Here is a 13,744-nt window from a genome sequence, read left to right as displayed (position 1 = left end):
CCTGGAGAAGAAATCAAAAGACCTGGCCCTACACAGCACCTTCCAAAACTGATTCTCCAAACATTTCATTAGATCCTTCCTGAAAACCTGGTTCATTAGCACAGTTTAGCATCCCACCGAGGCACACCAGAGGTTTTCTCCATGGTCACTCACTAATGAAGTGTGAGACGCAGCCCTTGATGTGCTGCTTTCGCCGCTCCAATTCATTCCTGCCACCTCTGGTTTGCTGCTTTTTCTGCCCATTTCTTTTATCACTTTTCTTTGTAGGGATTGAAAGGCTTTGGAAAGCTGAACCAGCTGCTCCGGCCGTGGTTCGATAGGAACCTGCATGATCTGTCTCTGCACTGCGCACAGCTCTAATGGCTCTCTGCATTTTCCCTCCTTCTATTTCAAGTATTCATTTCAAATGGGATAAAATTAAACTGGTAAAAATCTCTTGTGATGGGTTTATAACGTGCTGTTATGTGTGTATGGGTTCACAGCCTCAGCTGCTTTGGAGGGAGCTCCAGGACCCCACATCAGCCCAGCCATGTCCTTTCATCACAGGGTCTGAGTGTGGAAACAGCTCCACAACAGCAGCTCAATCCTCAGGGGCTTTGTTGGCCTTTTTTCTCCTCTCTCTGGCTGCTTTTCTCATTGGTTTCAACAGGAGTAAACCAGACCCCAGATAACCAGGCTTGTTTTCTCTGGCCATGAGTCACATTCCTAAGTCTATGAGCTGATGACCAACCTTTGTTTGCTATACACTAACTCTCTGTGGCTCAACACAAACACAAGCTCTGCTTTCAGCTCCTCTGCCCGAGTGAGTGCTGCTTCTCTGACCCAGTGAAAAGACAAGTCCCACTCACAGGAACAAGCCAAGCTCTCACTCATCCTCCTGCATTTCCCTTCCATGCTATGTGGTATAAATTAATCAGCTGCTGAGAAATCAAAGGGCTTTTTCCGTTTCCATTTCCCTCCAGCCATATGACATTACTTTGTTTAACAACTTTTCCATTTTATCACATTCCAGACTAGAGTGTTCCTTGCTGCCTGTCCAAAGATTGAATTGTGACCCTGGACCTATCCACAGAACTCCCTGGAACATTCTTGGGCATCCACGACATAAATTTCCTTTATCAGGTGATCAGGTGAGCCCATATTTTGGGATTTCTCACTGACTCTGGAGGGAATTTTACAGGCAAACCTTCACTAAACAGCTTTAGAAGTGCTGCTACAGGTCAGCCAGAAAAGAAAACATCTCTTCACCTCCCTTCCGTTCCCCTTCACCCTTTATCCAATTACAGTAAACTAATTAGATTTTGTCAAGGACAGTTGATTCCAGTGTGCATCCATCCCCACCAACCTGCAGCTGACAGCATCCAAGCCTTTTGCATAACAAACTGAGGGAGGAGAATTAATTATCATTTACTGCTGAAATTTCTGGGCTAATTTAATTTAAGCCGAGAAGTGGCCAGTATCCTGCTCTGAGCAGCAATTCCAGCCCATCATCTATTCCAGATATTCCAGGCATTTTCTCTGCTTCCTGCAGTTGTCTCCCAGTCCTCCTGGGGCACAGGTGGTTTTCCAGCAGGGAAATGTCTCCAGAATGATCCCTCCTTAGATAATTTGACATGCTAAAGATGCAGAAATAATTAGGGAGCCATCCGAGGCGTAGCGTGGGAGTTTCATCTCGTTCCACCTGCCACACGCTGAACACAATTAGAGGAGACGCCTGTGGAGTCCCAGCCCTGCGAGAGAGAGTGGAGGGCAAAGGGAAGGAAGGAGAGGAGGGTTGACAAGTCTCTGGTGAAAGGAGAAATCTTAGCAGCACGGGGAGGCACCCCTGCAGCAGGTCTGAGATGTCTGCCAAGAGGGACCAGGATCAGACACGCAGAGAAGGAGTTTAGGGGGAAATGAGCATCCCTGGGCACACAGGAGAGCCCTGGCTGTGTAAAACAGAAGCTGACACTGTTGGCCCCAGCTGCGGCCACAGAAGTATGACCTGTCCCTTAGGGGAAGATGCCCACCCTGGAAATCCGGAGGGCTCTGAGCTGTCTGCTCCTCTCTGCTGATCTCAGACACGCCAAAGTGTTGGGTTGTCACTCATTCCTTCAGAACTGCTGGAAGATGAGGCACAAATCCCAGCGCGATATTTTTCTCTTTGCTGCTCAGCAGAACAAAGAGAAGTCTCTCCTACCTTGTCTTCAGTTCAGCTCATTATTCCAGAGAAAATCAGTTCTTTCTCTCTGACAGCTACCCAGAAACAGTAAACATTTACAGAGCAATTAAAAGAATATTTTATTCTATGTCATTGCAATAATTATAATGCCCTTAATGCTATCACAATGCACCTCTCTAATTATGCTATGCCAGACTAGCACTAATTATACACACAGTAACCATCTCAGAGCTCCTTCCACTCTTGGTTTATCAGCAGCACTGCTGAATTTTCCCCTCTTCCTCCACACAAGCCCCTCTCCGAGGGAGGATGTTGCAGGTCTCATTGGGACAGTGTAATATCTGATACTGGAAACAAGGAATCATCTATTAGCTCAGCTCCAGTCCATGGAAAGCCTCAGCTAACACCTGCAGCTTGTGTTTCTCACCTTTTTCTTGGCACTGGGGTCCTTCTTAGTGCCTTTAATGAAATCGTTCTTGCCCTTCAGGTGCCGTTCGTACTCTGCAGGGGTCATGTCACCCTCTTCCATTAAGATGTGGGGCATGTGGGGCTCTGGAAATGCAGAGAATTGTGTGAAAAACAGCCTTGATTACACTTTCGGTCTGGCAGAGATGCAGACACCCTTGGCTGGGAAAACAGCAGTATCTGTGAGCTTGGGGAGCACAGAAAACCTTAAAAGGAGCCAGGATTACTTCCCAGGAAGCCTAACCTTGACAATATTTGCAAAACCAGAGCTAATCCAGAGCTACAGATGAGGATCACAGGAAGGGGCAAAACCAGTAGAGGGGAAGCTGAGCCCACCTACCACTTGGATGGATCAGGATCTCCACGGGTCTGTCGAAGGTGTGTTTGTTGGCCAGCGTGATCACAATGCTCTTGGCAGAGCGAGCCGAGGGGTCGGCGTCTGCTCGGATCTCGTGTGTGGGGCTCTCAACTCCTGCCCGGGGAAACCAAGGTGCCAGCAGGGATTGAGGATGGGGTAGACCAGGGAGAAGAGATGACAAGGTGGCAGAGGACAAGAACCCATGTTAGCATCAGCCTTGTACTGGTAAATCCACCCCAGCACATTTAAATTGACAACACAGATTTACACTGAGGAGGAGGAGTGTGGATATTGCCTTGGGGAGGTTACAAACCAGCCTCATGCAGCAGGACCACCCCAGGGCTCCTACCTGCCAGCAAACATGGCCCCCGGATCTCCAGGTGGAAGCTGAACTCGTACTCAAAGGGGTTGGTGGCCTCACTGTCCAGCAGCTGAGCCAGGCAGAATCCTCTCCCTTGCTCCAGGCTCCCCAATCTGCAGAGGTGCTTGTCCCTGCCAGTGACATAAATTCCAATAAACCCTGGGAACATGTTCTATCCCCCCAGGAACTGCAGGTTTGCCAGAGGTAAAGCCTGCAGCCACTCTCCAGCCTCCTGCAGCTCCTGCTTAGCCAGCCCTGCATTCCTCAGGATCAAACCCAGCCAGAGCCCATCCCGTGGTTTTCCATACGTTCGGAGCTGGTGGCTGGAAAAGCTGCTGGCATTCTCCAGGCCGGGCTGGGGGACCCTGGGGACACACACAGTTGGCAGAAGGACCCTCACTGCCCCACTGGGCAGTGTCTGCAGTTCAGAGGAGGTGCTGATGAAGATGGAGACACTTTCCAGGGGAGGAATCATGCCCAGGTTGGCCACAAAAACAATCCTCTCCAGGTCTTCATCCATCATGATCCTTCCTGCACAGACAGGACCATGCCAGGTGTTGCAACCATGGAAAATGCTCCTTTCCAGGCCTCCCACAACCCTCAGCCCTGGATCAAACGCCCAAAGCCGCCCCCTCTGCACACATCAGCTTTCTCTAAAGAGCCCCAGCTTCTGCATCACTCCTTTGGCTGCCCAGAAGCAGCAGTGCTTTCCAAGATGGATAAAACTGACACTTTTGGCACAGACATCAGCACCATGACCCCTCCCAAAAGGAGCTCCCTTGGTGCCATGGCACATACCAGCCAGCCACCCCCCATCACCTGCCCATTCCCCTTTCCCTCCTTTTCTCCCCTAAAACATCCTCAACCCCCTCACCGCTTCCATCACCAGTCCTTCCATGGGGGAGGCTGCAGCTGTCGAAGTAGGTGTCATCTATCTTGGCTTTATCTTTGATCTGCACCGTCACAGTGTGCCGGGACACAGCCGCCTCAAAGCCCACGACAGTTGTGCCCTCGTCCAAGGGGTACACAAAGAGACCTGCCAGCCAGGAGGGGTGTTAGTAACACCCACCACTTCCCTGGACCCACCAGCCAGGTCCCTCTTGGCACTTCCCAAGTGGGAAAAATCCCACTTGTGGGATCTTTCACACCTAAAATTTGTAGACTTGGATACACTACACTTGGTTGGGCTCCCCACCAGCATCTAAAGGTTCAAGGCAGGCACAGAAACCCAGCACTGCCATATCCTGGCTCTAAAGTTCCATTCCAAACTTCACTTCTTGAAACTTGCCTTCCAAAGCCTGGGGGTCTGGGTTGTGGTAGGTGAGCAGGGCTGTCATCCCAAAGGCATAGCCGCTGACGCAGGATGTCACCTCAGACGCGATGAGGGGCAGCTGGGAGAGGGTCACCCGGTTAATCAGCCCTGGCATCTTCCTGGGGGTCTGTGGGTGATGGTGGGGAGCTGGGGAGAGAAAGGTGATGATAGATGTGGAGTCCTGAGTGCCCAAAATGCTTGCATGGCTCTGCCACCTCATTCTGAAGCCCTGAGGACAGAAAGGCAAGTGACATGGGACAGGACGAGACCTGGACTTGATGAGTGCAGTGGTGGGGATGGAGCAAGACCCTGGTGGGGAGACACAAGGAAAACCCTTGTCCCAAATCCCCATTGGCACAAGGGAAGAGGTTCAGATCAAACCTCCCTGGCTGGGGACAGACAGCCCCAGAGCTCTACACTCCCCAGCTCCCACACTGCTGCAATCTAGGCAGAACAAGTTAACATTGTTTTCTGTCCCTCTTTCTCTTCATTATCATCGAAACCAACAACTTTCTCCAGGATAAGACTATGATTAGGAGAGTTTTCCTTTAATCCTGGGGAAGGAAGAGCAGGCAAGCAAAGCCAGGCATCCTCCTGCCCTCCCATGCCCTTGCCCATCCTCATCCTCATTCTCCCCGAATTTCAGGGAGGTGCCACTGCCCTGCTGTCCTGCATCTCCAGATCCTTCCTGCATGGGCTGACTCATCCCTCCCTGTGCTCAGCCGACACATTCAGATGCAAAGTGGCTCCTTCTGCCAATTACATTCCCACTCTCTTCCCTGAGCAGGTTTTCCTCCCAGCTCCTCTCCCCCAAGCCTCAGGGTTACAAAAGAGACCTTTCAGGTGGATGTTAGGGCCACATCCTGCTCCCCCGGGGAATGGGGAGAAGTTGCTAGGCAGCAGTTCTCCCTGGCTGGCTCTGCAATGCTTTCTGCAGTGATTTATGAGGCCCAGGAGGAGCCAGAAGCACTGAAATACATCAGTTTCTCATTCCCTACCAGTCTTGCGTTATTAAAACCCACCTTTATATGCAAATGCCACAGAAGAAATCAAGGCCATGAGCTCGAGGACTGCTCGGGCAGGAAAACTGCATTAAGAAAGGAAAAAGGGAGAGCCAGGGAGAGAGCCAGAAGGGCTGTCTGGGATGGGGAAGAGCAGCCAGGGAAACCGAGTAAAGGAAAGAGCAGCGAAGATGATGATGGAGGGCAGTAATCTCAAGGCACACCCCTGAATCCCAGCCAGAAACCTCAGTCATTCCCCATTTAATCCACCCCTCCTTCTGCCACAAACGCTGCTCACACCAGGAGCTACCCAGGGAAGTCGGGGATGCACCCATGGGGATGCAGCCCCACACTGTCAGGGGATGAATGGGAGTCCTGAGCCAGGGGAGGCCAAAACACACTGGGATGCTCCAAGCCTCGCCAGCGGGGCTTGGGAAGTCAGGAGTTGGCAAGAGTTCACCTGCCACGGGGAGAGATAATGCAGGTCCCCTCACAGTGAGACGTGGCAGAGGCCATCAAGGTATCAGGAAGTGATTAAATGCCAGGTGGGGGAGGAAGGAGGGGGAATTATTTTACCTTAGGGAAGAAATAATAATGGGAAGATGCTCTCTACCAGCTTGGCACAACAGGAATTCACAACAGGGCTGCCAGAGGGGTGAATTTGGGCTCCAGGAGTGTGACTTCAGCTTGGAAGTGGGAACTTAGGGCAGAGCCATGGGTTAGATCCAAGACCCTCACATTTCCTGCACCCATGAGAGATTGGGGACATAGCTCCCATGGAAACCACTCTGCCAGCAGGGATTTCTGCATCACCTGGGCCAGGACAAGCACTAAGGGACCCTTGGTGGGATGCAGAGCCCTGGGCCATGTCCTGTTTAAGCCACCCAGGAAAGTTGCACCTCTCCTGCAGCTCCAAGGTAGCTCAGAGGAAGGAGCCTGGCACCAGCCCCTACTGCTGTGCCAGTCAAAAAATCAGCCCCACAAGGACGGGGGGGATCAGAGAGCTTTTCCCGGCAAAAACCCTTTTAAAGGGGTTGCTGCCATGGAGCCATGGGGCTGTTCCACACAGCTCGTGTCACCAACGCCATCAAGTGACTGCAGCATGGAAAGAGAGAGCAGCGGAGGGGCTGGAGTGACGGAGAGCAGCAGGAAGGCTGGAATCTCTTCCCTGTGCCTCCCAGGAGCTCAGCACCAGCCTCTTGCCTGCTCCCCATCCTGCCTTTGCTGCTCCAGGACATGCACTCAGTCTCCATTCAGGTCACAGGGCTGGACTCTCGGAATCGGGCAGGACCCTGCATCCCAGAAAAAAAGTTCAACAGATTGATGCTGCATAGGGTATCCCTACACCCACTCAGCCCGCAGCGTGTCCCCTCACTGCCACCAAACGTGTCCTGCCTCCCCCCACACAGCAGTCGTAGGGCCATCACACAGACCGGGCAAGGTGCCTCCCAACCTCACACGGCATCTGGCATCCCAGGGAAATGGGCAGCTCCTGGTAAATACTCTCAGCCCTTAAAATACACCTGTAATCCCACAAGCTAGGGAACAGCCCAGGGCTGGGGACCGACACCATCCCTTGGCCAGCTAAGCTCTGGACCAGGCACACACCAGGCTGCTACTGGATCGATCTTTTTCTCCCCCTTTCCTTTGTAAGCACTCTTTCCATGACAATGCACTGCTCCTCCTGGCCGCGGAACGGGGAGAGACACGGAAACGTGATCACCCCACTCCAGGCTATACCCTCGGCCAATTCCTGTGCCCGACTGACGGGGAAGGCGCTGATGCTGCTGCGACGTCTGCGGACAGTCCCTGTGACGCGCAGAGAGCGCAGGGCTGCGAGCCAGAGCACAGCCTCCAGCCTCTCCGCGGGGCTGCAGGCGCCTGTCCCAGCACTCTGGAGAGGCTGGGGCTGGATTTAGGGGATGGGAAAAGGTGATTATGTGCCTGAAAAGGGGGGAGGTGCCTGGAGCGCTGCTCGGAGCTTCCTGAGTGTCCATCTGTGTCTGTAAGCACTGATGTGCTCTCAAAAAAATCTGTCTGAGCCCATGGAGTAAAGACAGGGGCAGAGTAATGCTCCTCTGAGGTGTATTTTCATGCACTGAACAGGAAAATAGATCAAAACTGTGAGCACACAGCGTGGCTTCTGCCAGGACCCGATTCCCAGGAGGGGGTTGGGGTCCCAGCTGTACCACACCACAGGGTCTGTGGCGTCCACAGCCAACAACAGGATAGGGAGAGCCAATCCCGGAGCTGGGATAAAACCCAACACGGCCCCACCCGGCCCTGCTGCCTGAAGGGCGGATACCAGGGGCAGCCTCGGCTGCTTCAGCCCCCAGAACAGGAAGGCAGCCGTGTGAACTGCCAGCCCTGGTGCCACACCTTGTGTCAGATGCATTTTTGGGCTTCTGAATCGCTGCCCCACCCTGCCGTAACCCCTAACCGGCCCCAAACGGGTTCCCTTGGAGATCTTGCACCCAGGCCAGAGCTAGACCTGGGGCACATCACCACTGCTTGGAGGACGCCTGGTTTTCTGCAGCTGGGTAAAATATTCCTTCCACGTCGTCTGTCTCAATCAACACTGACATCCAGTGGCTCGCCGGGATGACGACAGCCAGAGCGCCCTGTGAAGATGCACAGGTGGACAGACCTGGCCAAGGATGCCTGCTGCACCACAGCCTTCCATCAGTATTCCTGGGAAATCACCACGGGGAAGCAAACTCCCCCATTTGCAAATCCAAGATAGGAGAAACCCTGCACTTCCCAAACTTTCAGGGCTCTCAAGTAGAGTCACACTTGGGAATTCTCCCTGGTTTTCAGTGGCAGCAGGGCTCAGGGAGCAGATGAGGACACACTGCTGAGGGACCCCTGAGTTCACCTACCTGACCCCCATCACTGCGGGTCATGACTAAGACATGCAGGACCCCTCCAGTCACTTTCTCTCAAAGCACAAGGCTCAAGCCTGGCATAGAAACTGGGATCAACAGCCAGAACATCTCTAGGAAGCAATAGAAGGAAATGGTGTTTGAAAGAGCACACACAACACTGTCCTGTCTGGAAGAGCCATAGATCCACCATGGCAGATCTGTGGGATACTCTCAGGAAAAGCTACAGGCACTGTTCTCTTATCTCCAACCTCCCCTTGCCTCAAACTGTGGAGTATCCCACTTGATGGAAAACCAGGAAAACAGCCACTGCAGGCCCCCCAAAGGGTGACAACATAGCCCTCCACTGCCACAGCAGCCACAAGGGTTGCTGGCGCCAAGGGGACCCTGAAGCCTCAGATATGGAGACTGGGGAAAGGTTGGGAAGCAGCTGCTCCTGCCAGAGCCCAGTGGAAGCAACCGGGTCCCCCTTCCCAAAGTGACAGTGGCTTGGATGTGATTGACAGCCCTGGCAGAGACAGATTCTGAGGGCTGTCAGCCATACCCCTGGCAGGTGTTTTGGACAACCAGCCTGGTCCCAGAGCTGGGTCTCAAGGACCTGGATTCATGTCCCAAGCCCCCTCCTAGAGCTGTTAATCACACATTTCTGACACAGGGGTTGGTTAACCCCCACCTTGCCAGGCTCACAGCTGGGGGGGAGATCTCTGGCTGAGCCAGACGGGGGGTGTTGGCCCAGACACCCCTCAGCTGGGCTAAACCTGTTGGGCAGCCAGCTTCCTGCTTGGGATGCATCCGGATCCAGGGAGACACACAGGGCCCCCAGGAGCAGTCCTTCTCCACCCTGTCCTGCCCTGCCCCATCCAGTGCGGTGGATTCCAGCCAGGTCTCAGTGTTTTGACCCTTAATGGGGGAATCAGCCCCCCCCATCCTGCCAAGGTCACTCCTCCTTCTGCAAACAGTGTGTCCACAGACAGGTTATCTCACTTAGCTGCCCAGGACAGCAAGAGCCCGTAACCCCCAGCACCATCCCCCCATCCATCCCTGTCCTCTGCCTGCACGGAGACAGAGACAGTCACTGCTAATGTCTGTACAATTTTTGGGGAGGGATGGGATGTTCCGGGACTCACCATCCAGCTGGGAAAAGGCAAGGCTGAGAAGCAGCAGCTTGCGAAGTGTGGGCTTGTGCCTGCAGAAATATTATGACAGGGATCTCTTCAGTGAGCAGCTTTGTGCTGGGATCGTGCACAGCCTTGGGAAGTGACACACACATACACCCCTCACACCCACCCCTGTGGAGCTAAAAAGGTGCAGGAGCAACTGGAGAGTAGCCACTGCTTTTCTTACCTTTTCTGGGAGAGAGGAGGAGGAGAAGGAAGAAGGGGATGGGGGGGTTGGAGCAACTTCACCCACTCTTCCAGCCCCTCTGCGGCGGGGCTGGGGGGGCAGGAGGGGCAGGAGGAATCCCGAAGGCGACAGGCACGGCTGCGGAGCGCTTTTGTCTCTGGAAGGCAGGGAGAGAGGGAGATGAGGAGAGAGAGAAAGGGAGGGAGAGAGGGAGAGGATCGAGCGCCGGGGGTTGGGGTGGGGAAGCGCTGCACCACCAGCCACCTCAGCAACCGGTGGCATCACCCTCCGGACCCTCCCCACCGGGCAGCGGGCCTGGGGGAACCCGGGGGGTCCCGGGGAGCGAGGAAGGGTCTTACCGAACTGGCTGCAGCAACATGTGCTCCAGCGGAGAGGCTCTGCCCGGAGCCGGGAGGGTGTCTGACTCCCCAGGGAGGGGGGCTTCTGGATCCCAAGGGTGTGTCTCTCGCCCCCCACCGCTGACCCAAAGTGTCCGGAGCTGTCTGGGTGGCCATCACCACCATCACCCTGCGGAGCCATTTGTTTTGCCAGGGAGGTAACCATGACAATCCCCCCGAACGCCCCGGCGGTTCCCCCTCCCCTCGCTCCCCTCCTGCGCCCGGGGGCTGCAGTGGAGGGGAAAAGGGCGAGGCGCGAAGCCCACCCGGGCAAAGGAGTTACCCCCGACCTGGGCAGGCTGGTGGAAAAAGGAGTCTGCGAACTCCCCTTACCCATCCTCACGATTTGCCTCCCCTGGATTTTCCGCAGCAGCTGCTGGGAGAGGAAGAACCCACCGCGTTCACTTCTGTCCTCCCCTTCCTCTTTTAAAGGAAGGAAAGCACCCTAAAGCCCCCCAAAATCAGGACATATCACCCCTCACTGGCCTCCTCTGCAGCCCTGGGCTGGATTACTCTTCTCCCCTTGCTGTTGTCCCCATTCCCACCTCAGCTCATCCACCCTCTCCTCCCCAAGAACACCCCCAAAGTCCCTCAAACACAGCCCCCATCCATGGGGGTCTAGAAGGACCCTCCCCACAGGAGCAGTGCTGTCACAGAGGGATGTCCTTGGTAGGATACAGTCTCCGCCCTGAGCAACTTAAATCCAGGAAAAACAACTTGTAGAAAGGGGAAGCTGAAGCAGCTGGAGGGGCACAGACTTGGACATTGTCCCAAAGCAGAGCTGGACACCAAGCCTGGGTCAGAGAACACAGAGGGTAAAGCTCCTCCTTCTCCCACTGGTCTCCAAGGACACATCCATGTCGTAGGAATCAGGATGACATGTGGTGTCCCTAATGACCCATCTTGTTCCCCAAGAATCATGTGCTTTAGGGGAGATGGCAAGAAATTCTACAAACTGCCTATTCAAGAATTTTTTCCCTAAGCCCAGCTTCCAGGGCTGACTTCAGCCCTGAACCTCCAGAATTTATGGTTCTTACCAGACAAGTAAGTCAGCCATGGAAAAACCCATGTCCCGCATCCCCAGCGCCTGTAAATGTTTGTTTACCATGGCTTGCAGCTTCCAGGAAGAAAATAACATATGTCAGGAGAAATCCTGGGATTCAAACCAAGAAATGTGGTAGCAGCAGGGTATTTGTTTAGAAAATGAAGCAGCATCTGACATGGTGGATGAGGCAGGTGAGACCTCAGGAGGACACACATGGAGTTGTTTTGGGGGGAATTAATATTTAGTGCTGGTGATGAACCTGCTTCACCACAGGCATCAACAAGGTGTTCAAAAGGGCTATCCAAAACAGCTCACAGGGGCCTCCAGCTGGTGTTTGCTCCTCCTCATCTTCTCCAGGTTGGCTTTGCCCAGGACACCCCACCATCAATGAGGGCCAGCCCCTCCCAGGGAGCAGCAATGGGGAACTGGATGGGTATAAATGAGGCAAAACTGGGGAGGGAACAAGCTAAAAATAGCATTTGAGGTCACCTAAGTGCCATCTCTAAGCTTGCGGCTTTACCCACCTGGGGCCAGGCAACAGCAGCGTCTCTAACCACCACAGAGGAGTATTTCCAGTCCTGGTTCATGCCTGGACCCGTCTGGGTGGATTCTGGGACTGGCCAAGCACAGGACAGGCTTTCCAGGCTCATTATGCAGCTCACTCAAGTGTGCAAGTGCAGCACTTCTGTGCTGGGAGATTCAGACAGGGTCAAAACTGGAAAAAAGAACAAAAAGAAACCAATACCAAACCAAATTTCCTGCTCAATGGACAGCAAGGAGCACTTCCCATGATCTCCATGTGTGCTCTGTCTATAAATGCCATTTTCCTCAGCCTGGAATGCTCTAAAGAAATAAATAATCACCCTGTTGGGAGATGGTGATGATAAAAAGTGACAACATGGGACTGGGCAAGGACTGCCTCCTCCTCCTCCTCCTCTTTGTCCTCCTCCTCCTCCTTCTCCTCCTTTTCTTCTTCTTCCTCCTCACAGCCGGTTTGTGTATAGGCAAGGAAGACTCTGACCTCTTTGGTGTGTAAGGACCACAGATAATTCCAATGAAATTCCACCATGCAATCTCCACCGTTGTGAGTTCTCTCATTCCAACACAGCCAAAGTCTGCTGGTGAGGGGAATTAAGCATTTATTCAAATTCATCTGAATATTTATCTCATGTTTAAATGAATAAATATGTAATTATATGACAGAAGAGTCTCCAGAAAAATCAAGGACCCTGCACAGAGCCCACAGGAAACTCACGCCTCTAGGAGGCCATCCCTGCTCCAGAGACTGAAGAGAAAACTCCTTCTTCATGGACAGAACAGAGAAACATCCACCACAGTCACACCTCACTGACAGGCTTCACAGCCCTGAAAATCTCAAGGAATTATTGCAGCCAAGGTCAGAGAGCAGAAAGGAGGAATTGGAAGGATCTGCCCCCAGCCAATGTTTCGTGACCACACTTGTCCTCTTCTCAGTGCCTCTATTTTCCTCTCTCTAAAATGGGACTAATCCAAATTAAATATGTTTATGGGAGGTGTGTCTGCAAGAAAACATTAAATTGGGAAGCACAACCCTGTCAGCCTCTGGGACTACCCACATTCATCTTTATTTTTACCCTAATTAACTAATTAATGTCTCAGACTTGCCTTTGGCCGCCTGCTCTGTTCCCATTGAAAATCTCCTTGTGTTCAGCTCCTGTATTCAGCATCCTCCTGTTGCCATGGAAAAAAGTGCCATGATGTCACCTCCAAAATAGAGCTGCCAGACCCCAAAGTTCATGTGTGGGGCTGGTGGGGGATCCCAACAGACTGAGGGACACGGGGCTACCACGTCTGGGCAGGAAACTGAATTAGATGGAAAAGCATCAGATGACAATATTTGATAATGACCGGGTTTAGTTTTAAGGAAAAAACCAACCACAGTTGGTGTGAAGAGCAATAGGGAAGGGTCCAGTTCTGCCTGGGATAAGATTTCTCAGCACAAGAGAAATAACAGCTCAGATGGAAGTATAAGGCCGTGGGAACAAATGAAGTGTCTCCATTAAAGGGGTGAGGGAATACTGAGGCAGGGAAATAATCCTTGGTTTGGGAACTTGTGGCTGATATCTGTAGGCTTGGCTATTTTACTGGTCCTGCTGCATGGAATAAAACCACAAATTTAGACCCTCCTTGAGAGCTGCTCCTTCAAACAAGGCTCAAGGAATAGAATAACAGCCCAGCAAGGAAATCCCATAGGTTCTTCCCACACTTCTTTCCTTCTACTTTCCTCCTATTCCTCTTTATTCCAGGGCTTTTAAAGAACAGATTTGATACCATGTCTAAGCCAGATCCTGCTCTACAGCAGGAGACAGGACGGAAATGACTCTTCCAGCTCCTGCCACTTCTACACTTCCATGACTCATCCTACAACCTTGTTTTCA

The 13,744-nt window shown here is 52.9% G+C and overlaps 1 protein-coding gene across 2 annotated transcripts in view; it reads right to left on the bottom strand.

Moving 5' to 3' along the window:
• VWA5B1 (von Willebrand factor A domain containing 5B1) overlaps window positions 1-12,442 on the bottom strand; it is a 29,442-nt gene extending 17,000 nt beyond the window's left edge. The window contains exons 1-10 of one of the 2 annotated variants that reach the window (XM_085079832.1): window positions 12,191-12,442; window positions 10,616-12,042; window positions 10,244-10,412; window positions 9,885-10,041; window positions 4,634-4,804; window positions 4,220-4,381; window positions 3,654-3,876; window positions 3,334-3,476; window positions 2,967-3,098; window positions 2,589-2,713 (exon numbers count right to left, since the gene is read on the bottom strand). In XM_085079832.1, the coding sequence (XP_084935958.1) occupies window positions 2,589-2,713; window positions 2,967-3,098; window positions 3,334-3,476; window positions 3,654-3,876; window positions 4,220-4,381; window positions 4,634-4,772 (924 nt within the window). In that variant the 5' untranslated portion in view covers window positions 4,773-4,804; window positions 9,885-10,041; window positions 10,244-10,412; window positions 10,616-12,042; window positions 12,191-12,442. Of the gene's footprint in view, window positions 1-2,588; window positions 2,714-2,966; window positions 3,099-3,333; window positions 3,477-3,653; window positions 3,877-4,219; window positions 4,382-4,633; window positions 4,805-5,679; window positions 6,182-9,884; window positions 10,042-10,243; window positions 10,413-10,615; window positions 12,043-12,190 lie in introns of those variants that run through there. The other variant, XM_085079831.1, reaches the window with a different exon arrangement.
• Between the last annotated feature and the right edge of the window lie 1,302 nt (window positions 12,443-13,744).

This window comes from Lichenostomus cassidix, chromosome 21 (genome assembly GCF_008360975.1).
Source record: "Lichenostomus cassidix isolate B80296 chromosome 21, HeHo_3.0, whole genome shotgun sequence".
Taxonomy (NCBI): Eukaryota; Metazoa; Chordata; class Aves; order Passeriformes; family Meliphagidae; genus Lichenostomus; species Lichenostomus cassidix.
This window is presented reverse-complemented; position numbering and strand designations above follow the sequence as displayed.